The sequence below is a fragment of the Panulirus ornatus genome, chromosome 10, assembly GCF_036320965.1.
Source record: "Panulirus ornatus isolate Po-2019 chromosome 10, ASM3632096v1, whole genome shotgun sequence".
Taxonomy (NCBI): domain Eukaryota; kingdom Metazoa; phylum Arthropoda; class Malacostraca; order Decapoda; family Palinuridae; genus Panulirus; species Panulirus ornatus.
The window spans coordinates 6,529,427-6,557,097 of NC_092233.1; the positions used below are offsets into that span (position 1 = coordinate 6,529,427).

At 38.9% G+C, this 27,671-nt stretch overlaps 1 protein-coding gene across 1 annotated transcript in view; it reads left to right on the plus strand.

Annotated features, from left to right (window-relative positions):
* Window positions 1-27,593, plus strand: part of LOC139750756 (haloacid dehalogenase-like hydrolase domain-containing 5) — a 29,695-nt gene extending 2,102 nt beyond the window's left edge. The window contains exons 2-7 of the mRNA XM_071665466.1: window positions 5,117-5,329; window positions 5,510-5,713; window positions 10,826-11,034; window positions 11,345-11,533; window positions 21,071-21,239; window positions 24,481-27,593. Coding sequence (XP_071521567.1) covers window positions 5,117-5,329; window positions 5,510-5,713; window positions 10,826-11,034; window positions 11,345-11,533; window positions 21,071-21,239; window positions 24,481-24,627 — 1,131 coding nt within the window. The 3' untranslated portion in view covers window positions 24,628-27,593. The remainder of the gene's footprint in view (window positions 1-5,116; window positions 5,330-5,509; window positions 5,714-10,825; window positions 11,035-11,344; window positions 11,534-21,070; window positions 21,240-24,480) is intronic.
* Window positions 27,594-27,671: the final 78 nt, after the last annotated feature.

Sequence of the window (27,671 nt, forward strand, 5' to 3'; positions counted from 1 at the left end):
ATATCAGAGGAAATTATATATTCTTCAGAAAGCATTTTGGTTTCTTAAGTGGGAGTAGCTTCTAGAGGTGCTGGACATATGAACTGATACTCTCGGGAAGAATTTATATGTAGACCATTTACCCCGTTATTGAAAAGGCATTATCACTGAGAGAAATAGTTTGAGTGATTGGTTAGTTAGGATTTTCGTTGTATGTTTGGATCATGGTGAGGTGCTAGGGATAGGCTGAGTGCATGTATAGTGCCTTTGTATAAAGGTAAGGGGGACAAATATGGGCGTTCAAACAACATAAGTTTAATTTTGTTGAGAGTACTGAGCAATTTGTACAGCAGTGTGGTGATAGAGACGATCAAGGCATGCAAAGAACCTCAGATTGGGGGGGAACAATGTGGTGTCAAAGGTGCTTGAGGATATGTGGATCAGGTATTTGCTTTAATGTTTGTGAGAACTACTTAAAAAACGAAAGGATTTGTGTTTGGCATTTATGAATCTGGAGAAAGTATATGGTAAGGTTGATAGAGATACCTTATGGAAGGTCTGAATTATATATGGTGTGGGAGAAAAGCTGCTAGAAGCAGTGACAAGCTGTTATGAGAGATGTAAGGCATGTGTGGGAGTAGGAAGAGAGGAGAGTGGTTCCAAGTGAAGGTTGATCTGCAGCAGGGATGTCTGATGTCACTATGGCTGTTTGATTTGTTAATGGATTGGTTAGTGAGGAATGTAAGTGCAAGAGTCTTAGAGGGTTGAGTATGTTGTATGTAGGGTATGAGTGGGGGGGGGGGGTGTCTGAGGAGTGAGTCAGTCATTTGCTGATTATATAGCACTGGCGATAGATTTGAATGAGAAACTGAAAAATTTGGTGACTCAGTTTGTAAGAGTTGTGACAGGAGGTTGAGAGTGAATGTGAATAAAAGCAAGGTTTAGTAAGGTTGAGAGACAGGTTAGCTGGGGTGTGAGTTTGAATGGAGAAAAATTTGAAGTGGAGTGTCTTAGATATCTGGGAGTGGACATGGCAGCAAATGGAACCATGGAAGCATAATTAAGTCATAGGGAGGGTAAGGGGACAAAGATGCTGGGAGCATTGATGAATGTGCAGAAAGAGAGGTTGTTATCTGGGAAGGCAAGCATGAGTATGTTTAAAGGTATAGTCGTGCCAACAATGTTATAATGATGTGAGACATGGGCTATAGATGAGGATGTTTGGACAAGGGTGGAGTGTTGGAAGTGAAATGTTTGAGGACAGTGTGTTGTGAGATGGTTTGATCAAATATGTGATAAAAGGGTAAGAGAAAGATGTGGTAATAAAATGAGTGTGGTTAAGAGAGCTGAAGAGAGTTTGCTGAAATGGTTTGGGTATCTGGAGAGGTTAACAAAGTGGGTGTACTAATGAAAAGTTGAGGGAACAAGGAGAATGGGTGGACCAAGTTGGAGATGAAAGGATAGAGTGAAAAAGATTTTGAGTGACTGGGTCCTGAACATGCAGGAGGGTGAAAGGCATCCTCTGAATAAAGTGAATTGGAACAATGTGGTGTATGTAGGTCGATGATCTGTCAGTGGACTGAACCAGGGTAATTGAAGCAGCCTGGGTAAACATTGGTAAGGTCTGGGGGCCTGATTTTAGTTAGGGAGCTGTGGTTTCAGTGCATCACACATGATTGCCAGATGTGGATGTGAGTGATTGTGGCCATTCATTATCTGTTCCTGGTGCTACCTTGCTAACTTGGAAAATGGTGATCAAGTATGGAAAAAATTTCATACCTGATTACAGTTTCCCATTTCAGTAAGACAGTGCCAGGAACAAAGGAAGGCCATATTCACTGGGTCTTGGAGGCATTAAACTTAACTAGATTTCATCTACCCCTTCTGAGATATCCAGTAATGCCCACAGACCATCTTTCCTACTTAAATATATGCATTTGTATATGTCTCTCTTTTTAGACTAGGTAATCCCAATCACCAGTCCTTTTTCAGCACAACTCCACAAGCATTTTACCATTTCCATTCACTTTATTGAGTATACCATATCCTTGATTTTATCCTCAACTGCCTTATTTGTTGTTGTTTTTGTTATTATTATTTTATTATTGCTATTATTATTATTACTTATTATTATTATTATTATTATTATTATTATTATTATTATTATTATTATTCTTACTTGCTGCCTTCATCCATTCCTGTTGCCACCCCACCACACATGAAATAGCACACACACACTCACACACACACACACACACACGTGAGGTAGCGCTAGGAAAGGACAAAAAAAGGCCACATTCATTCACACTCAGTCTCTAGCTGTCATGTGTAAGGCACTGAAGCCACAGCTCCATTTCCACTTCCAGGCCCCCACAAAACTTTCCATGGTTTACCCCAGACACTTCACATGCCCTGGTTCAATGCAATGACAGCATGTTGACCCTGGTATACCACATCGTTCCAATTCACTCTTTTCCTTGCACATCTCTCACCCTCCTGCATGTTCAGGCTCCGATTGCTCAAGATCTTTTTCACTCCAATCTTCCACCTCAATTTGATCTTCCCACTTCTTCTTTTCCCTCCACCTCTGATGCATATATCCTCTTTGTCAATCTTTCCTCACTCATTCTCTCCATGTGACCAACCATTTCAATACACCCTCTTCTGCTCAACTCAACCACACTCTCTATTTCCACACCTCTTACCCTTTCATTACTTACTCGATCAAACCACCTCACACCATATTGTCCTCAAACATTTAACTTCCAACACATACACCCTCCTCCGCACAAGCCTATCTATAGCCCTTGCCTTGCAACCATATAACATTGTTGGAACCACTTTTCCTTCAAACATACCCATTTCTGCTCTCCGAGATGACATTCTCGCCTTCCACACATTCTTCAATGCTCTCAGAATCTTCGCCCTCTCCCTCATCCTATGACTCACTTCCACTTCCATGGTTCCATCCGCTGCTAAATCCACTCCCAGATATCTAAAACATTTCACTTCCTCCAGTTTTTCTCCATTCAAACTTACCTCCCATTTGACTTGTCCCTCAACCCTAATGAACCTAATAACCTTGCTCTTATTCACATTTACTCTCAGCTTTCTTCCTTCACACACTTTACCAAACTCAGTCACCAAATTCTGCAGTTTCTCACCCAAATCAACCACCAGCGCTGTATCATCAGCGAACAACAGCTGACTCACTTCCTAAGCCCTCTCATCCAGAACAGGCTGCATACTTGCCCCTCTCTCCAAAACTCTTGCATTCACCTCCCTAACCACCCCAACCATAGACAAATTAAACAACCATGGAGACATTACGCACCCCTGCCACAAACTTACTTTCACTGGAAACCAATCATTTTCCTCTCTTCCTACTTATACACATGCCTTACATCCTTGGTTAAAACTTTTCACTGCTTCTATCAACTTACTTCTCACACAATATGCTCTTACACCTTCCACAAAGCATCTCTATCAACCCTATCATATGCCTTCTCCAGATCCATAAGTGCTACATACAAATGCACTTTTTTTTGGTAAGTATTTCTCACATACATTCTTCAAAGCAAACACCTGATCCATACATCCTTTACCACTTTTGAAACCACACTGCTATTCCCCAATCTGATGCTCTGTGCATGCCTTTACCCTCTCAGTCAATACCCTCCCGTATAATTTCCCAGGAATACTCAACAAACTTATACCTCTGTAATTTGAACATTCACCTTTATCCCCTTTGCCTTTGTACAGTGGCACTATGCATGCATTCCGCCCATGCCCAGGCACTTCATCATGAACCATATGTACGTTGAATATTCTTACCAACCAATCAACAACACAGTCACCCCCTTTTTTTTTTTTTTTATAAATTCCACTGCAATACCATCCAAACCCGCTGCCTTGCCTGCTTTGATCTTCCGCAAAGCTTTCACTACCTCTTCTCTGTTTACCATACCATTCTCCCTGACCCTTTCACTTATTATTGTTATTGATATAGAGATGGCATTTGAAATTATATTATCCATTCCAAGTACTTAAGTACTTGTCATGTTTTTAGAAATATTTATGAAAAGTATAAGACCCTGACAACCTAACACCCTATTTCCCACTGACGTGATGCTTCAGAAGGTGGAATTTCTTGATATACATCAATTTCCAAGAGCACAGCTATCATGTTGGGTGAGGGCTGCATTTATTCAGATTTAGGATTATATGCTCTTTTACATCACAATGATTTCTGTGTATTAAGAACATGAAGACACAGTGAATAAAGAATGAAGCATAGCCCTCCTTTTTGAAGTGCGTTATGCATTTTGTGTTGGTATTAACTTTAAATGATGCAATAACAATATTTTATTGCTTCATCTCATGTCACTGAAAATTGTAATGCATTGTTTTTTGCAACTAGTCAAGGTTTTGTATTATCTGATGCCACTAATAAAATCTGTGTCTCATTTGCCACTAGTGATCATATTGTATCATCTTAAGCCTCTAGTGATGGTATTGCTAAGTGATGCAGACAATGGACATGGCAAGCAAATACTCATTCATATTCATATATATTTTTGATATCTGACATTTGAAAATTTCGGGATGTCCAGCTATCCAGCAGGTTTGCTGTCCATTATATTCCTGATCCTAGGATACTTGTAATTGGTTGAAAAGGCTTATTTTTAGAAAGCACAGTCCGTTGGTTAAGGTTACTATGTTGCTACCAGTCTGAATGTGATTGTAATTCCTATTACCTAGCACTTGAAATCCTGCCTTATATGTATTGCATTGACTTTACATTTGTCATATGCTAAGTGAAGTCAATTTGTATATGTTGGGTGTGTGTCAGCTATAGCCATAAACATTAGCACTTAATGGATGACTTGCCTCTGGGGTTATGTTTGCATGAGTAGATATTGTAGGTATGTTCATCAGAAGTGGCTGTTGTCCGTTGAGTAGATAGATAGTGATTCATGTATTTTATCTTGCAGAATAGATGTAGGATGTAGGACTGTTTGAATTTTTTGATATGCATCTTTTTATCAAGTACAAAAAAAGTAGATACCATTAGGTCTGTTTTATTAATAGTGTTCCATCTATTGAAACTATTACAGCTGTTGATTTTTCCTTTTAGGTTACAAGAAAAAGTCCAAATTTTGGCTTATTGTTTGACATTGATGGAGTAATAATTCGAGGTAGACGTATCTTGCCATCAGCGCCTGAAGCATTTAACCTTTTGGTTGATCAGTCTGGGAAGTTTCGTGTTCCAGCAGTATTTGTCACTAATGCCGGTAATGCCCTACGTAATGACAAGGCTGAGCAGTTGTCTGAGTGGTTGGGAATCGAGGTTAGTACTTAAATTCTTATAGTAACTTTTTTCTGTTATGTTTATCTTTGTTTCATGAAACTGTAATATGTTGCCTTAAGTTTTAAAAAAGATTTACAACTTCAATTTTTTAAATTCTTGTACAGTATATTAGTAAGTAAATTTTTTGCTGAGCTGATTAACAATAATATTTGTTTACAGATCCATGAAGACCAGGTGGTTATGGCACATTCCCCCCTAAAAATGTTTGACCAGTATTTCAACAAGCAAGTGCTGATATCAGGACAAGGTCCCACTCAAGAAATAGCCCATAATCTTGGTTTCTGTAACACCACAACTGTAGATGAGCTGCGTCAGGCTTTTCCCCAGCTAGATTGTGTGGATCATAAGAGACGCAGTATAAAGGTTTGGATATTTTTTACTAGTTGGTATAAACATATTTATGATGAAGTACCTTATGATTGAAAGACTGATCAATAAGCTTGTGAAAAGCTCAAAAGCTCTTGTTTTACAGAGGAGGCCAGTGAGCAAAGTTGAGAGTCCCACTCTCTTTTAGAATTATAGGTAGAATATCAGTACTAACCAGTGGATAGTATCATTACCTGTCCATGAGAATAGGATCACTTTGTGATAAGCATTGCTTACCACCATCTCCTCTTCAGGAAAAAAAATTACAAATAATGCTCACCGTCAGAATCTAAATTTGATGAACAAAGCTAAGCCATCCATTCCTGCTAAACCCTGAACTACAGTATAAGAATTATAAGTTGATAGAGAGGAAAGAGTAGGATAGCAAGAGTGCATGAGGCTTGCTTACTAGATCTCTTTCTTGGAAGAAATAGCTTTTCATGAATTCAGAACTCATTTTTTTCCAAACAGGATTCAGTCAGTAAGCAAGGGAAGTGGGAGCATAGCTAGATAAAGGTGATGGGAAATTCAAACTTTAGATAGAAATAAAGTGGAAAGAACTGAATTGGGAAGAGGTGTCAAGCAGACCCCCAACTTACACACAAGTGAGTGTCTTACAGATAAAGACTCGGATGACGGTGGACAAATGTGCTGGCAGAGCTCTTCACCACTGTAAGACCAATCTTTACTATCAGTTAATGTTTCACTGAATTTGGTGATGTCAAAAGCCATCTTTCTGTCATGTGCACGGGTATTTGAAACAGGCTAGGAATTCAGGGTGATATGTGGAAAATGTATCTCACCAGTTTAGGAAATTCGTAGGTATGAGAGTTGAAAAGATGAGCTGCAAAATAATTGATTGTGGAAACCACATGCACATACTTTCAACATGGTTGAAAAATGTGCTGGTAGGGCTCCACAACCCTTGTCCTAGATGGGCTGTATTGGAAGCCATCTCTTTTACATTATATGCTAAACCTGATAACCATGCTTTTACTTGCATTTGCTCTCAGGTTCCTCCTTCACATGCTCTCCTAAACTCATGAGCCAATTTCTGCAGTTTCTTGCTAGAATCTGCTTTGTTATCAGCACAGTATCTAACTCTCCTTCTAGACACCCCCCACCCCTAACAGACAGCACACCTGCCCCTCTCTTCAAGATCCTTGCATTCATCTCCCTCACCATCCCATTCATAAATAGATTAAACAGCCATGATGACATCACACACCCTTGTGTCAGACTCACCTGCACCTAGAACCACTTGTGCTCCTCTGATCCTCTTCATACAATACCATACTCTCTAGATAAGAACTCTTCACTTAATGTAGTAGCATTCCTCCACAAAATATCTATCAACCCTGTCATATGTTTTTTCCTAGTCCATAAAGGCCACGTGCAGGTACTTCTGTTTTTCACGTAAATTATTCAAGGCAAACACCTGATCCAAACATCCTTTACCACACTTGAAATTTCATTGCTTTACTATGCATGCTACCTCCAGCTCAATCACCAATATCTCATACAACATACCAGATGCACTCAAACTTTACCTCAGTAATTGAAACGTGCATTTATGTCCTCCTCTTCTACACACTGTGGCACTGTGCACACATTCTGCCAATCCTCAAGCACTACATTGTGAGCATCTGACTTGGAATTTATAGGTTTAATGGTTTTTTAAACTGTGACTCTTTATGAACATTTCATATCCTTGTACACACATGTACCTTTTCCACAATTTGTAGAGTGATTCATACTTGGAAAAAATATATGCGATGCATGGGCTATAGATAGAGTTGTGTGGAGGAGAGTGGATGTGCTAGAAATGAGATGTTTGAGGACAATATGTGGTGTGTGGTGGTTTGATCGAGTAAGTAATAATAGGGTAAGAGAGATGTGTGGTAATAAAAAGAGTGTGGTTGAGAGAGCAGAAAAGGGTGTTTTGAAATGGTTTGGTCACATGGTGAGAATGAGTGAGGAAAGATTGACCAAGAGGATATATGTGTCAGATAGAGGGAACGAGGAGAAGTGGGAGACCAAATTGGAGGTGGAAAGGTGGAGTGAAAAAGATTTTGAGTGATCAGAGCATGAACATGCAGGAGGGTGAAAGGTGTGCAAGGAATAGAGTGAATTGGAATGATGTGGTATACCGGGGTCGACTTGCTGTCAATGGATTGAACCAGGGCATGTGAAGCGTCTGGGGTAAACCATGGAAAGTTCTGTGGGGCCTGGATGTGGGAAGGGAGCTGTGGTTTCGATGCATTATTACATGACAGCTAGAGACTGAGTGTGAACAAATGTGGCCTTTGTTGTCTATTCCTAGCGCTACCTCGTGCACTTGCAGGGGAGGGGGTTGTTATTTCATGTGTGGAGGGGTGGCGATTGGAATGAATAAAGGCAGACAGTATGAATTATGTACATGTGTATATATGTATATGTCTGTGTGTGTATATAAATATATACGTTGAGATGTATAGGTATGTATATTTGCATGTGTGGATGTGTATGTATATACATGTGTATGTGGGTGGGTTAGGCCATTCTTTCGTCTGTTTCCTTGCGCTGCCACGCTAACGCGGGAGACAGCGACAGAGCAAAATGAATAAGTAAATAAATTAGATAATGGGAGGGGAGGACATCCAGTTCCCTGCTTCGTCCCCTTTTAGTTGCCTTCTACAACACGCAAGGAATACGTGGGAAGTATTCATTCTCCCCTGTCCCCTATATATGTGTGTGTGTATGTGTTACTAGTCTCTGCATACTTTGGTGAGGCTGTATCATCATCATTTGACAAAAAGGAGTACATTCTCATTCAGGAACTATTTGCTTCAAAGGAGTCCATCATTTTCTTGCTTCTGGTTGTAGCACAGCTTTTTAATTGCAAGGTTTCTACAGATACACATATGATATATCAGTAATGTGTGTACAGTACATCCACTGAAGGTAGACTTAATGGTATACTATTTTTTTAGGTGAGGTTGGATTACAGTATTGTTAGGTGTTGGCTGGTTGAGTTCACACTTCCTATGAAATTATGACAAACTGCCTTTCACAGTATCCATCAGGCACCATTCATATTCTTGGTCTCTTCTTCATCCCATGCCTTCCTGATGTTAATTGTGAGCTGGATATTGTAGTTCATCCAAAGTTTATGAATTGTTGGCTTTCTGGGGTACATCTGTAGTAAGCAACTGGGATAACATCCACCATAGATGATAGGTTTAAAAAGTCGATATGGTACCCTGATCTTTGGACTGTATTAAGGAAGTGATCTTCGGATGCAGAAACAAGACATTAACATTAGAGTAGGAGTCGGATGAATTTACAGAATGCCATTGGGCAAGATTTCGGGGTAAATTATTGAAAGTAAAATTCAGCTGAAGACTATTCTCCACCTTATCAGAGGTATTCATAAACATTCTTCATGCACTATCACAGTTATCCAGGCCCTCTTATTTAATGAAAAGTGAACTGATAAACCATATTGATTAAGGCCTTTTAAACTTTCAAGATTTTGGAAATGGTAAACTAATATTGGTTTGCATTTAGAGTCACCTGCAGTGTTACCACAAAACGAGAATAAACCTATTTTGTGCTTCCTTGAATCTTAAGGCAGAAGTGTTTGCTACAGATATTTAAGTTCACTTTTATCAGCATTCAGTACTTGCTATGGATATGTGAAACCTTCAGTTCATTTGGGAATGTAGTAATGGTTGCATTGTTGGCTGTATTAGGTGACACTCAGCCATTGTAGAGTGGTAGAATGATAAAGTACATAATCCTTCCATAGGAACTATCCACACAATACGAAAGTAATCTTTGCATGTATTTTAGGGTAAACAAATTATCAACAGTCTTCACTCTCAATCAATTACTGTTTACCATTTGACAAGACCTTTCAGTCTTGAAGTACCTTAATCAAATGAGAGTGATTTACAATAGATTTTAGTGCTTTATAGAAAAGTAAGATGGAATGGTGTTTATACCGGAGATAACAGGTCAGTGACCCAGGAGCTAGGCTTACCACAGGCATACTTGTTGTGCTAGTGTTGACAAGTGAATTTTATCTTATGATGTTAATAATCTATCTAGTTTCACAAAATGTTAAAAGATTTTGGTTATGTAGTGTGTGTGTGTGTGTATGTTTGTATGTGTGTAATTAAATATTTGTACAGAATGTAGGAGAGTTCTACACTTGTGCTCTATCATCTGAGCTTTTATGCCTTCATGTAGCCTTTTAAGCACTGTAAGCTGTTGACATTCATAGTCTCCCAGTGATGTGCTTTCCCCTCCAATTTCCTCTGCTTTTCAGAATTTTTAAATCCACCAAGAAACCTCTCCAAATCCTATATGCAACATAGGTTTTTGAAACCCAGTCTGTTAATTTTGCACATTGTAATTTTAGTGATGATTTTATGCAGTGTCATAGAGTAAACTGGTCTTGAACGTCTTCGCTCTTTTATTTGCTATGCATTTGTTTGATTTTACCTTACTAATGATTTATGGAAAAAGTTCATGAATTTAACAAATATTTGCTCTATCATGATTCACAATCATTCTAGTTGATACACACAATCAGCTATAATTGGAAAATTCATGGTATAATTTTATTGTGCAAATCATAATCCAGTCAGTATTGTCTAAGGAGTCATCTTCCAGTTCAGTCTGAGGTTGAATGTTTTTGTCTTTTGCTCTCTCTTATTCTTATTTGACCGGATATGGAACATCACCACCTTCTTCATCATCGTATTTAAATGGTGAAAATGACTTAGTCTAAACTTGGTTCACCACTGTAATTAGAGTCACTTGATTTCCTTTCCATCATTGTTTATCTTGTCAGCATTCATGATGTGATGTTACAAAGGTGGTCTTATTTTTATCCACTTAACATTTACCATAATCAAAAGCTGACATGCAGCTGTAGATAGCTGGATACATTCATCAATGTTTCTGCTAAATGTGCACTGATTTTCAAGGAGTTTTTGAATTGATCTTATTGATGTAAGGAGACTAAAATGAAAAAGTATATGGTGATAGCCTTTAGTGATGAAAGATGTTTGTCTTTCCAAGTTCAAATTGTAAATTCTTTTTCTTTTACTTACCATACAGCCAGTTGAGCCAGTACCACACATTCCTAAGCTAGAAGCCATAATGTTATTTGGAGAGCCTGTAAGGTGGGAAACATCACTTCAGCTTTTAATTGATGTTTTAATGACTGGAGGAGACCCATTAGCTGCACCCACAGCTCCTTACCCTCATCTGCCCATTCTTGCTTGCAACATGGACCTTCAGTGGATGGCCGAAGCTCATATGCCAAGGTAACACAGTCCACATAAATTTGTGTGCTACTGTCCATTACTTGAAAAAATTAAACAAATGGGTAAGGTAAATATTTAAGGATGAATCACAAAGGACAGGATGAGATGGGAAGATGCATGGGAGTGCATGCAAATTGCAAATACTGTTGAATAGTTGATATTGTTTGGCACAGTAACTGAAGAAGATTCTGCATCTATTTCTTAGCTTGGGTAAATGTGTTGATTTGGTTAAGAGGTGGTATATTTTTTTCTGTGCCTTTTACACTGAATTTCTCTTGCATACATTACTTTATTTTCATTTTTTCAACAGGTTTGGTCATGGAGCCTTCTTACTCTGCCTAGAAGCTTTATACAAGAAGGTGACTGGAAATGACCTTATTTATACAGCTTTAGTTGGCAAACCATCAGAAATTACATATTACCATTCTGAAACTATGGTACAGCACCATGCCAGATCTATTGGAATCAATCATCCAATTACGAAACTCTATGCAGTTGGGTGAGTATTATATGAAATGTCTGCAGTTTTTACTGTTGAAAGGTATTTGTCGAATCAAAAAGCTTATTAGGCTTGCTTTATAGGATTAATACCTTTGGAAGTTAGGAGTAGCAAGTTGTGATTCATAATTCAGGTATTTTTATTGAATATTGGCAAAGTGGATGAAGCTCTGCCTTATATCTGAAATGTTTGGAAATAGGAAGCGCACCAAATAAGTAAATACTCCAGTCCATTGGAACATAAAAGCTGATTTGTTGCATAATAATTTAGCTTTAAGAAAGTTTTTCAAAATATATGCCAGAACCTTTCATGACTCACAGTGGAGGACTTGATGATACAGGAGGCCTTTATGCATTTCTCTTAGTGCTGTCATTTATTCTTCTCTCCATGAGTGTAGGTGCCATACTGTCCACTGTTAGGATAGTGTTTGCTCCTTTCATTAGCTGACCTTAGTTCTTTTTGTAATTTTCTAGCAGTATTTGTTGGCAGCTGTCATTTATAAATGAGCACTGGAGGCCAAGAAAACAAATGGTAAAACTTATCAAGTGAAGAATGCAGATAACTTGATCAGTAAGCTGGTAATTTCCAGAAAAATGGAAAAAGGCATTAACATGCTAGACATTGTGATATTTAATTTTGAAAAATACATCTGTTACATCAGGTATCTGAAGGAGAAATTTAAAAGATGCAAGTTTCATATAAAATCTCTGCTGTTGAAAAGATGTTTTGCATGAAATAGCTCCTGAAATTCAGTTACACAGAGGAAGGCACAGGATAGTTGAATACTTAATAATGACATGGTCCTGTTGTTTGTTGTGAAGTGGTCTGGTTCAGTTTTCAAGATGGACTACAATGCATCTTTTGGTTTGCTGTCTTTCTTGAAAAATTACCCAGCCCTGAAACATAAAATCACTCATGAATCCCTAAGTACTGACAAAGAGGCTACAGATATGTTTACAGGGTAGCTAAAGAGAAGTATGTTGGATGAAAAAGTGGGCAATATTTAGCTGAGTATATTGTGCTGCTTTAATATCCTAATGAATGATATGGTCAGTCCCCCTGCATCTCGATTTATTTATAGTTTGGTTGTGCCATAGTTTTCTTGGAGTGTTTCCATAAATTTCAGTGGCCCTTAGTAATTGACTATGCATGTACAGAAAGGCATTAGGTTTATCAGCTACATGGCACTGCTCAACCTGAACGTTGTTTTTTTATTACCAGAGGAAGCATTAGCATAAACTTCCGAGTAAACCTGTATGAGAATGTAATATTTTTGTGTTTTTCACTGAGTTTAAGTAGTTGCTTTGACAAGCTTATGAATGGTTATTGGTTTGAAAATGATTTCTTGCTCATTTGTCTTGATAAGGCTGATATGGTAAGTTGGTAGTTGCAATGACTTCCTGTTTCTCCCATGCCTGTGCATGGAAAAAGCTTGTACATAACTAATTTATCATAATGAGCATTTTATTCTTATTCAGTTATACTTGTCGCTGTCTCCTGCGTTAGTAAGGTAGTACAAGGAAACAGGAAAGAATGGCCCAAGTCACACACACACACACACACACACATGTATATACATACATGTCCACACGCACACATATACATACCTATCCATTTCAACATGTATATATATATTTTTTTTTTTTTTTCATACTATTCGCCATTTCCCGCGATAGCGAGGTAGCGTTAAGAACAGAGGACTGGGCCTTTGAGGGAATATCCTCACCTGGCCCTCTTCTCTGTTCCTTCTTTTGGAAAAAAGAAAAAAAACGAGAGGGGAGGATTTCCAGCCCCCCGCTCCCTTCCCTTTTAGTCGCCTTCTACGACACGCAGGGAATACGTGGGAAGTATTCTTTCTCCCCTATATATATATATATATATATATATATATATATATATATATATATATATATATATTTTTTTTTTTTTTTTTTAATACTTTGTCGCTGTCTCCCGCGTTTGTGAGGTAGCGCAAGGAAACAGACGAAAGAAATGGCCCAACCCACCCCCATACACATGTATATACATACGTCCACACACGCAAATATACATACCTACACAGCTTTCCATGGTTTACCCCAGACGCTTCACATGCCTTGATTCAATCCACTGACAGCACGTCAACCCCGGTATACCACATCGCTCCAATTCACTGAATTCCTTGCCCTCCTTTCACCCTCCTGCATGTTCAGGCCCCGATCACACAAAATCTTTTTCACTCCATCTTTCCACCTCCAATTTGGTCTCCCTCTTCTCCTTGCTCCCTCCACCTCCGACACATATATCCTCTTGGTCAATCTTTCCTCACTCATCCTCTCCATGTGCCCAAACCACTTCAAAACACCCTCTTCTGCTCTCTCAACCACGCTCTTTTTACTTCCACACATCTCTCTTACCCTTACGTTACTCACTCGATCAAACCACCTCACACCACACATTGTCCTCAAACATCTCATTTCCAGCACATCCATCCTCCTGCGCACAACTCTATCCATAGCCCACGCCTCGCAACCATACAACATTGTTGGAACCACTATTCCTTCAAACATACCCATTTTTGCTTTCCGAGATAATGTTCTCGACTTCCACACATTCTTCAAGGCCCCCAGAATTTTCGCCCCCTCCCCCACCCTATGATCCACTTCCGCTTCCATGGTTCCATCCGCTGCCAGATCCACTCCCAGATATCTAAAACACTTCACTTCCTCCAGTTTTTCTCCATTCAAACTCACCTCCCAATTGACTTGACCCTCAACCCTACTGTACCTAATAACCTTGCTCTTATTCACATTTACTCAACTTTCTTCTTCCTCACACTTTACCAAACTCAGTCACCAGCTTCTGCAGTTTCTCACATGAATCAGCCACCAGCGCTGTATCATCAGCGAACAACAACTGACTCACTTCCCAAGCTCTCTCATCCCCAACAGACTTCATACTTGCCCCTCTTTCCAGGACTCTTGCATTTACCTCCCTAACAACCCCATCCATAAACAAATTAAACAACCATGGAGACATCACACACCCCTGCCGCAAACCTACATTCACTGAGAACCAATCACTTTCCTCTCTTCCTACACGTACACATGCCTTACATCCTCGATAAAAACTTTTCACTGCTTCTAACAACTTTCCTCCCACATATATATATATATATATATATATATATATATATATATATATCTTTTTTTTCTTTTATACTATTCGCCATTTCCCGCGTTAGCGAGGTAGCATTAAGAACAGAGGACTGGGCCTTTGAGGGAATACCCTCACCTGGCCCAATTCTCTGTTCCTTCTTTTGGAAAAAAAAAAAATATATATATATATTTTTTTTTTTATTCTATTATACTTTGTCGCTGTCTCCCGCATTTGCGAGGTAGCGCAAGGAAACAGGCGAAAGAAATGGCCCAACCCCCCCCCATACACATGTATATACATACGTCCACACACGCAAATATACATACCTACACAGCTTTCCATGGTTTACCCCAGACGCTTCACATGCCCTGATTCAATCCACTGACAGCACGTCAACCCCGGTATACCACATCGCTCCAATTCACTCTATTCCTTGCCCTCCTTTCACCCTCCTGCATGTTCAGGCCCCGATCACACAAAATCTTTTTCACTCCATCTTTCCACCTCCAATTCGGTCTCCCTCTTCTCCTCGTTCCCTCCACCTCCGACACATATATCCTCTTGGTCAATCTTTCCTCACTCATTCTCTCCATGTGCCCAAACCACTTCAAAACACCCTCTTCTGCTCTCTCAACCACGCTCTTTTTATTTCCACACATCTCTCTTACCCTTACGTTACTCACTCGATCAAACCACCTCACACCACACATTGTCCTCAAACATCTCATTTCCAGCACATCCATCCTCCTGCGCACAACTCTATCCATAGCCCACGCCTCGCAACCATACAACATTGTTGGAACTACTATTCCTTCAAACATACCCATTTTTGCTTTCCGGGATAATGTTCTCGACTTCCACACATTTTTCAAGGCTCCCAAAATTTTCGCCCCCTCCCCCACCCTATGATCCACTTCCGCTTCCATGGTTCCATCCGCTGACAGATCCACTCCCAGATATCTAAAACACTTCACTTCCTCCAGTTTTTCTCCATTCAAACTCACCTCCCAATTGACTTGACCCTCAACCCTACTGTACCTAATAACCTTGCTCTTATTCACATTTACTCTTAACTTTCTTCTTCCACACACTTTACCAAACTCCGTCACCAGCTTCTGCAGTTTCTCACATGAATCCGCCACCAGCGCTGTATCATCAGCAAACAACAACTGACTCACTTCCCAAGCTCTCTCATCCCCAACAGACTTCATACTTGCCCCTCTTTCCAAGACTCTTGCATTTACCTCCCTAACAACCCCATCCATAAACAAATTAAACAACCATGGAGACATCACACACCCCTGCCGCAAACCTACATTCACTGAGAACCAATCACTTTCCTCTCTTCCTACACGTACACATGCCTTGCATCCTCGATAAAAACTTTTCACTGCTTCTAACAACTTGCCTCCCACACCATATATTCTTAATACCTTCCACAGAGCATCTCTATCAACTCTATCATATGCCTTCTCCAGATCCATAAATGCTACATACAAATCCATTTGCTTTTCTAAGTATTTCTCACATACATTCTTCAAAGCAAACACCTGATCCACACATCCTCTACCACTTCTGAAACCACACTGCTCTTCCCCAATCTGATGCTCTGTACATGCCTTCACCCTCTCAATCAATACTCTCCCATATAATTTACCAGGAATACTCAACAAACTTATACCTCTGTAATTTGAGCACTCACTCTTATCCCCTTTGCCTTTGTACAATGGCACTATGCACGCATTCCGCCAATCCTCAGGCACCTCACCATGAGTCATACATACATTAAATAACCTTACCAACCAGTCAACAATACAGTCACCCCCTTTTTTAATAAATTCCACTGCAATACCATCCAAACCTGCTGCCTTGCCGGCTTTCATCTTCCGCAAAGCTTTTACTACCTCTTCTCTGTTTACCAAATCATTTTCCCTAACCCTCTCACTTTGCACACCACCTCGACCCAAACACCCTATATCTGCCAGTCTGTCATCAGACACATTCAACAAACCTTCAAAATACTCATTCCATCTCCTTCTCACATCACCACTACTTGTTATCACCTCCCCATTTGCGCCCTTCACTGAAGTTCCCATTTGCTCCCTTGTCTTACGCACCCTATTTACCTCCTTCCAGAACATCTTTTTATTCTCCCTAAAATTTACTGATAGTCTCTCACCCCAACTCTCATTTGCCCTTTTTTTCACCTCTTGCACCTTTCTCTTGACCTCCTGTCTCTTTCTTTTATACTTCTCCCACTCAATTGCATTTTTTCCCTGCAAAAATCGTCCAAATGCCTCTCTCTTCTCTTTCACTAATACTCTTACTTCTTCATCCCACCACTCACTACCCTTTCTAAACAGCCCACCTCCCACTCTTCTCATGCCACAAGCATCTTTTGCGCAATCCATCACTGATTCCCTAAATACATCCCATTCCTCCCCCACTCCCCTTACTTCCATTGTTCTCACCTTTTTCCATTCTGTACACAGTCTCTCCTGATACTTCTTCACACAGGTCTCCTTCCCAAGCTCACTTACTCTCACCACCTTCTTCACCCCAACATTCACTCTTCTTTTCTGAAAACCCATACTAATCTTCACCTTAGCCTCCACAAGATAATGATCAGACATCCCTCCAGTTGCACCTCTCAGCACATTGACATCCAAAAGTCTCTCTTTCGCACGCCTGTCAATTAACACGTAATCCAATAACGCTCTCTGGCCATCTCTCCTACTTACATAAGTATACTTATGTATATCTCGCTTTTTAAACCAGGTATTCCCAATCATCAGTCCTTTTTCAGCACATAAATCTACAAGCTCTTCACCATTTCCATTTACAACACTGAACACCCCATGCATACCAATTATTCCCTCAACTGCCACATTACTCACCTTTGCATTCAAATCACCCATCACTATAACCCGGTCTCGTGCATCAAAACCGCTAACACACTCATTTAGCTGCTCCCAAAACACTTGCCTCTCATGATCTTTCTTCTCATGCCCAGGTGCATATGCACCAATAATCACCCACCTCTCTCCATCAACTTTCAATTTTACCCATATTAATCGAGAATTTACTTTCTTACATTCTATCACATACTCCCACAACTCCTGTTTCAGGAGTATTGCTACTCCTTCCCTTGCTCTTGTCCTCTCACTAACCCCTGACTTCACTCCCCAGACATTTCCAAACCACTCTTCCCCTTTACCCTTGAGCTTCGTTTCACTCAGAGCCAAAACATCCAGGTTCCTTTCCTCAAACATACTACCTATCTCTCCTTTTTTCACATCTTGGTTACATCCACACACATTTAGGCACCCCACTCTGAGCCTTCGAGGAGGATGAGCACTCCCCGCGTGACTCCTTCTTCTGTTTCCCATTTTAGAAAGTTAATACAAGGAGGGGAGGATTTCCGGCCCCCCGCTCCCGTCCCCTCTAGTCGCTTTCTACGACACGCGAGGAATACGTGGGAAGTATTCTTTCACCCCTATCCCCAGGGATAATATACATATATATATATATACACACACACACACACACACACACACACACGCACACACACACACACATATACATATGAAAAATGTAAAACAATTTCTTTCGCCTGTTTCCTTGCGCTACCTCACAAACGCGGGAGACAGCGACAAAGTATAATAAAATAAAAAAAAAAAATATATATATATATATATATATTTTAGCAATTTTTTCATTCATTGCTAAAATATATATATATATATATATATTTTTTTTTTTATTTTATTATACTTTGTCGCTGTCTCCCGCGTTTGTGAGGTAGCGCAAGGAAACAGGCGAAAGAAATGGCCCAACCCCCCCCCATACACATGTATATACATACGTCCACACACGCAAATATACATACCTACACAGCTTTCCATGGTTTACCCCAGACGCTTCACATGCCTGATTCAATCCACTGACAGCACGTCAACCCCGGTATACCACATTCGCTCCAATTCACTCTATTCCTTGCCCTCCTTTCACCCTCCTGCATGTTCAGGCCCCGATCACACAAAATCCTTTTCACTCCATCTCTCCACCTCCAATTCGGTCTCCCTCTTCTCCTCGTTCCCTCCACCTCCGACACATATATCCTCTTGGTCAATCTTTCCTCACTCATTCTCTCCATGTGCCCAAACCACTTCAAAACACCCTCTTCTGCTCTCTCAACCACGCTCTTTTTATTTCCACACATCTCTCTTACCCTTACGTTACTCACTCGATCAAACCACCTCACACCACACATTGTCCTCAAACATCTCATTTCCAGCACATCCATCCTCCTGCGCACAACTCTATCCATAGCCCACGCCTCGCAACCATACAACATTGTTGGAACCACTATTCCTTCAAACATACCCATTTATATATATATATATATATATGTATGTATATATATATATATATATATATATATATATATATATATATATATATATATATATATATATATATATATATATACATACACAGACATATACATGTATACACATGTACATATTTGATACTTGCTGCCTTTATTCATTCCCATTGCCCTTTTTCACTCCATCCTTCCACCTCCAATTTGGTCTCCCACTTCTCCTCGTTCCCTCCACCTCTGACACATACATCCTCTTTGTTAATCTTTCCTCTTTCATTCTCTCCATGTGACCAGACCATTTCAATACACCCTCTTCTGCTCTCTCAACCACACTCTTTTTATTACCACATATCTCTCTTATTCTTTCATTACTTACTCGATCTAACCTCCTCACACCACATATTGTCCTCAAACATCTCATTTCCAACACACCCATCCTCCTTCACACAACCCTATCTATAGCCCATGCCTCGCAACCATATAACATTGTTGGAACCACTATTCCTTCAAACATACCCATTTTTTTGCTTTCCGAGATAATGTTCTCGCCTTCCACTTATTTTTCAACGCTTCCAGAACTTTTGCCCCCTCCCCACCCTGTGACTCACTTCCGCTTCCATGGTTCCATCTGCTGCCAAATCCACTCCCAGAATCTGAAACACTTCCTCAAGTTTTTCTCCATTCAAACTTACCTCCCAATTTACTTGTCCCTCAACCCTACTGTACCTAATAACCTTGCTTTTATTCACATTTGCTCTCAGCTTTCTTCTTTCACACACTTTACCAAACTCAGTCACCAGCTTCTGCAGTTTCTCACCCGAATCAGCCACCAGCGCTGTATCATCAGCGAAGAACAACTGACTCGCTTACCAAGCCCTCTCATCCACAACAGACTGCATAATGGGCATATATACCTATTTTTTTTTTCAGCAAGGACTGATCATATCATAATTTTTGTTGTTGTTGCCTGCAGCTTGGACTTTTTATATGGCCACTAGTGCTTCTTCTAGCATCCCACCCATTTCTTCTAGACACTTGAGCCTAAACATTTTTCCATAAATTGGTTAGCATTTGTGGATATTTCAAGGAAGTTTCATGTTATAATTTTTGAAGTTGTGACAGTCTTATGCAATGATAGTTATTACTGAAAAAAACCTGTAGTAATCATATTTGTTTATGACAAAAACACTTGTCAAATACCACAAATCTCAATATGTATGCCTGAAAATACTCCTGGAGTACCATATATCCCTGGCAGTAGATCAGCACAAATAAAAGTGTGCATAGCACATATAAAAAATGTCTCGCAAAGTTTAATTGTAGGTTATTTATTTAGAAAATTACCAAGAGAATTAAGAAATCTACATGAAGTAATTACAGAAACTAGAGGAAACGAGTGGTGCTTGTTTCTCTTTCAGTAACATGGATGTAATGGGTATATGAGTGGGATATTTTATACAGGTACTCTGCGGGTGGGTAGCAGTGACTCATCCATAGGTGAGAGTTTAAAGTTTTCAGTGATGAAACACCATTTATTTACTGTAGGCCTGGCCTTATGAGCATCCATTTTTTCTCCTTTCCCCTCTATCTTTCTTTATTTTTTTACAACGGATAGTAATTGAGATGCAGATTCCAATGATGCACAAATGGTAACCCCTTATTGCTACCTCTCCATGCCATGGTGCAATATTCCTAGGCAGGTTGCTATAGTTGTTGGTCATTGTCAGCAAGCATCTTAAGTTTTATGGTTATCAAAAGAGGTTGGATCCAAATGGATAAACCCATTTTTTTTTTTTTCTTGTGAAGTGATAAAATGGTGTACTAACCTTCTGAGAGCAAGTGCTCCCTCACTTGCTTATAGGACTCTATGGTCTTCATCCTTCAACACCATTGTTTATTCAGCGTAGCATCTCAACATTAGAGAGCATTTGATTAATACCATTAATTTTGTTATATCAGATGTGATGTACAAAAAAATATCTCGTAAGACCTTTGTTTTATTATCATTACAGAGATAATGTCCATACAGATATTTTTGGAATGAATTTGTACCAAGAGTATGTAAGGAGACATCGTGGCAGCAAGAAGCGTGTAGCCATGCAGGGTGCACGAGGACTTGATTTATCTACTCATGACTTCAAAGGTCTCATGGCTGATCAGTGTTACTCTGTACTTGTTCAGGTAGGTCTGTTACTGTAGATTAATATTTTTTCTTCATTTATACATTAGAATATCATTAGATTTCTTAAGATTTCTTGATTTTGTTAAGACTAACACTTCGGTGAGGAATGGGATGTATTTACGGAAACAGTGATGGCATGTGCAAGAGATGCATGAGGCATGAGAAAGGTGGGAGGTGGGCAGATTAGAAAGGGTAGTGAGTGGAGGGAGGAAGAAGTAAAGTTGTCAGTGAAAGAGGAAAGAGAGGCATTTGGATGATACTTACAAGGAAGGAGTGCAAATGATTGGGAGATGTATAAGAGAAAGTGGAAGGAGCAAGAGTCAAAAACTTACAAGTAAGGAGTGCAAATGATTGGGAGATGTATAAGAGAAAGTGGAAGGAGGTCAAGAGGAAGGAGCAAGAGTTGAAAAAGAGGGCAAATGAGAGTTGGAGTGAGGGAGTATCATTAGACTTCAGGGAGAGTATAAAGATAGTTTGGAAGGAGGTAAATAATGTGCATAATATAAGAGAACAAATGGAAACATCAGTGAAGGGGGCAAGGGGGGAAGTGATAACAGCTTGTGATGGAGTGAGTATCTTGCAGGAGTGTTGTTGACAACCCTTAACTCACAAAGCTCATTCTTCTTAACCCTAGATTTTCCTGTGGTGAGCACTGTGCACTAACCCTGCCTTTTGGCAAATGGTAGGAGTAATAGATAGAAGTACTAGTTAGGAACATTTAGGCTGGAGCATTAGGTAGAAACATTAGGTGGAAGTAGTCAGTAAGAACATTAGGCAGGAGCATTAGATAGAAGTAGTCTGTAGTAACATTAGGCAGGAGCCTCTGCAAACATTGTGCTAAAGTTGCCCTCAGCCAGTGGTCTGTTAAGGGTGAGGTACTAATGGCTAAGAAGTAGCAATGACAATCACTAGTTATGGAGACTATTTCCGTTGCCACCCTCTTGAAGGAGTTCCAGGTGGGAACAGGCATCAAGAGATATAGAAATATATAGATAGAGGGATATACAAGGCAGTGGCTATAGATGAGGATTTGCAGAGGAGGGTGGATGTGTTGGAAATGAAATGTTTAGGCACAAAATGTGGTTTGAGATAGTGTGATTATGTAATAAAATGGTAATAGAGAGGTGTTGTAATAAAAATTGCATGGTTGAGAGAGCTGAAGACAGTGATCTGAAATGGTTTGGCCATATGTAGAGAATGAGTGAGAGAGGTTGATAAAGAGAATGTGTGTCAGAATTAGAGTGGAAAAGGAGAACAGGGAGACCATATTGGAGATGGAAGGAAAGGAAAAGATTTTAAGTGATAGGGGCTTGATCATGCTTGAGGAACGATGTGGTATACAGGAGTTGACCTGCTGTCATCGGAGTGAACCATGGCTTGTGAAGTGGCCAGAGGAAGCCATGGAAAAGTCTGTGGGACTAAGTTGTTTATGAGGGGCTGTGGTTTTGGTGCATTGCACATGACAGCTAAAGAATGGATGTGAACAAATGCGGCCTTTCTTTGTCTGTTCCTTGTGCTACCTTGCTAATGCAGGAAACAGCGATCAAGTATAGATGAAAGAAAGAAAAAGATAAGGGAAAATGCACCTGATATTATTGGATTTATAGCATCAAAGCTTACTAAAGAGACATGATCATGTGTGTAGAGAGTTATATGATTATGATAGTAAGGATGGAAAGAGAAGTAAAGGGACCTTATCATATGCTTTCTCCAGATCCATAATTGCCACATAAAATCCATCCATTTCTTCCCTATTTCTCGCACATTCTTCAATGCAAACACCAGATCCTCACATCCTCTACCACTTCTCAAATCATACTGCTCCTCCGCAGTCTGATGCTTTGTACATCTTCACCCACTTGATTATTACTCTTCCATACAACTTGCAGGTACACTCAACAAACATATACCTCTAAAGTTTGAAAACTGTTTTATCCCCTTGCCTTTATACAATAACCCTAACTAGCCAGTCAGCAACACAGTCATCCTCTTTCTTAGCAAATTAAACAGCAATACCATTCACTCCTGCCACCTAGCCACATTTCATCCTTTGTAAGGCTTTCACCGCCTTCAGTTATCTTATTTTCTCGTCTTCTTGCACATTATTAATCTCCTTCCTAACATCTCCCTACAGTTTACTGATACTCACTCAACCCTTCTCTCATTTGCCCTGTTTTCCAACCCCTGTAACTTCCTCTTGACCTCCTGCCACTTTCTCTTATACATCTCCCAGTCATTTGCACTCCTCTGTTAAGTACCACCCATATGCTTCCCTTTTCTCTTTCACAAGCAATTGTACTTCATCTCACCACTCACTACTGCTTCTAATCTGCATACCTCCCACCTCTCGCATGCCAGATGCATCTCTCGCACATGCAAGCATTGCTTCCCTGCCATAATTAGTTTTCCAAAGACTATTGCTAACCAAGACACTAGGATTCTTTCCCCAGCCCTAATTGTAGGGCTGTGTGCACCTCTCAACTTAAAGTACTACAACATGGGTATCTAGCTTAGGTTAAGGTACCATACATATATATAGTGTTACATACAAGCCTCCAACAGCCAGGATCGAACCCGGGACCCCATCGTACAGGCAGGAGTCTACAGCTAGGCTATGATTGCCTGCCACTCAGGGATTCCTGGCTCAATCCTGGCTGTTGGAGGTTTGTATGTTATATGGAAAAGCACGTTCACATGCACTATATTCCTATATATAGTGTTACTGAAATGGCCTTGGTTACAGGTTCAGTTGTCCATGCCATCTCAGCTAAAAATGAAATATAATATAATTTTATGATTACTTCTAGTAGTTAATTACAGTTGCATATAACATAAGGCACCCTTGCATACTGATAAAGTGTGCTATTGAATTTGAATAGGGTTGGGAAGAAGCAATATATACAAGTACAAACAGGGTGTTCTTACCTTAAAACATACAAGTATGGCTGGGGTCTTTAGGGGTTAGAAGAGATGATGACAAATGTCAGATAGTTTGATTTTCTATGGATTTGATAACTGTATCTTAGCCGAATTATAGTTATGTGTCTGATTTCGGAATGGGTACAGTAAGTAAAAACTGAAGAGTAAATAGAAAAGTGTCTTGATTTTAAACAGGTACTTATGCATCACTGGATGATAATTTCTCAAAGCATTTATGTATTTTTCCATTCATCCTCTGATATTCCTCCATGCATTAAATGATTTCTTAACAACATATATCTATTGTCTTCATAATTCCAGACCGGAGTTTACAATGGAGAACAGCTACTTGAACACTCACCGCGAGACTTCCTTCCTGTAGAGTCAAAATTACAGGAACCATCAATCACAGTTAAGTGTGTATTAGAGGCAATCAACACTATATTCCGGCTTGAAAATTTTTCATGAAGCCTGATCTAGTCTTAATTGTAAAACAAAGATGAATGCTGTAACCACTTTTCATCATTTTAGAGATTTCAGTTTTAATGTGTCCTTTTAGAAATTTCAGTTATTAATACGTCCCACTTATTCAACCAGAGTATTTCAGTGATGTCAGAATGAGGTATCAGTTTAGGAATTGTAAATGAAGGACAATGTGATATAAAAAATGGATTGCCACTTTATAACTTATAGGGCATCTGTTACTTGTACATATTTTGATCACTACCATTTTGACAAAAGGTCTAGGAACATTACAGCGTTAGCAAGCCCATTTTCATTTTTGAGATGTTCGGATCCCCAAAAATACAGGAAAAATAATCCAATAAATCATTTAGCCACTTATTTGTAGTGTGCTTAAGTTGCCAATAGTTTTCTTTACATTATTTCCTGAATATTAGATAGTTTACTATGATATAATTCGAGGAAGTTTCCTCTTTATAGCTAAACAAAATGATGTCAACATATGCATGTATTTAACCATAATTTCATCAGTTACAGTTCTTGGAAACAACATAAAATTTAAAGCTAGGAAGGTGGATTCTTTCATACAACAGTTTTTAGAGATGATCTAAGTTTTATTTAGGAAGATGAATTTTTTTATGCAACACAGTTACAAAAATGCAAAAACAGTAGTGTGTGGATTACATAAAAACAGTCAGAGCATAAGAATTACTGGGTATTCAGGTACCAAAGCAGGAATAACACATGAATGTTGTTACAAAAACATCCTATATTTTCGTAAACTACATAACGAAGCAGAACATTTACATGTTAAAACCCCATTGTGCGTAAACAACGAAAGGAATTTTCTTGTGGACATTTTACATGAAATACTAGGTTAATCATTCTTGAATATTTTGATGAAAATGAATTAACATACTATAGGCAGTAAATAAATTTAGAAATAAATCTTATTAACCCTTAAAGTCTGGGGGACTTGCAGAAAGTTGCACTCAATATGAACGAATAACTGGGCCTCAGATCATATGTTTTTCCATTATCAAATAAAAAACTATATAAAAAAGTACAGGATATGTAGAAACAAGAGAGTTAACATACCTTATATGACAGTGGAATGGTGCTACAGTTAAAACTAAGTTTGCCTTGTAGAGGCACTGGTGAAGTAACAGGGATGGAGGAAGTAAGAGAGGATGAGCCTCGTGATGCAAATTTTCGAAATGACATATCATTACTTTTGGTAACTATTTAGATATATATATATATATATACATATATTTACATATAGGGTAACAGGGAGGTAAGGGACAATGAGCAACAACACATAATTAGTTATGGTTACATATTTACATAGATTTGTACATAAGTACTTTCACATTTACATACATTTGCAAATATTTACATATGTTTACACATATTTACCTATACTGCATTTATTTACACTTCAGAATTGCTTCCAGAGAGTGCAAGTCTCTGAAAAAAGCACCTTTAATGGTCAGGGCAACACTTTCCAGCCTTACAAAATGTCAACTCTTTGGTGGGGATTTAAACAAAGCAAGTGAAAATCACTGCTCTTATGATGATTATTGGAACTTGCTATGTAATCTTTATGTGATGATTCCCAGAGTTTAAGGGTTTCACAGATGGAATAAAGGTAAAGTGACTAAGGATGTCAGTGCACACTAGTAATGTAAAACACGTACGATTGTCCAAAAGTGACTGAATGATTAGCAAATAGACCTATAATGCAAAAAATTTCATAACTGAAATCTTAAGTGTGAAGTGAAAATGGCATGCAAAATTTATGTTTGGTTGCAGTTCTAGATGGATATCCAACTTGAAGCATTTGATGCCACAGTTAAGAGAGGAAACAACTTTAGTCTCAAAATTTTCATCCAGAAATGATTCATTGCCAGACTTAAGAAATAGATGACCTCTGGAGAGGCCATGTTCCCGGAGATAGATTTGCAATGTTTAAGCTGGAGGAGATCTCATTTAATGTATGAGATGTTAAACTACCTCTTTTATCCAGTTACAAACTAATGCAGCCATATCAATAGCAAATATGCTTGCTAAGTCACATATATGATACATGATTATATAGTACTGATTAATACTCATAAGTTTTATTTATTTTATGCTAGTTAGCAGTATTCACACCACATCCTAACTCATAGGAAATAACTGAGAAAAGCTTTACTAGATAGTAGGTACAATTTAGAATCAGTATATTTCAACAGTGCAATGTGTTCACTGGTTCAAGATATCTTGTAAAACTAGAGAAACTTGCCTTGGAAAGGTGATATAGGTACCAAACCATTTATCTGAAATGCTTTGGACCGGCGGCGACTTGAATTTTAAGATTTTCAGGTTTTCTGGAACATGGCCTAATATATACATAAAATATAGAATAAACAATGAGAAATATAGAATGAAATTGTATTAAAGAGATACAAATTAATAACCTGCTAGAACTATTGGTTTTCTGGAATTCAGATAAATGGTTCGGTACCTGTATTGCAAAGTGAACCTGTTTAACATGTAATATCCTTTTGCTATCTCATGCTTTTCATAGGATGGCAGCTCTCAAGCACTCAAGCAAGAAAGGTTAAGTTAGACCAGTATCTTTGGTATTAAAAACTCTTTTTCACACATAGCAGATGACACATCACCAACTTTCTCCGCTCTCGGACTTGTATTACATTTAATGAGTTGTCATTGCAGATTTTATCACTGCACTGTAAAACTTTCAGAGTAACATATGCAGTCATTAATTCAGATTTTTAATCAGATATGTATAACCTAATACCTGTAGAGGTATTACAGTATTTGGAAAAAGATTTATTATATATTATATTTATCTTATTAATAAAAGTTATAAAAGTTTTGAGACAAAAAACATAAATATATTATAGTAGGGTAGATTAATCTTTGTATAAAATGGTTATTATGCAATAAATAAATGTGTAGTGACATTAATTTAATTATAAACCTTAGATAAGTAATGTTTTAGTTTTCATTTGAGTGCAGGATATTTTTGAATGTATTATTTA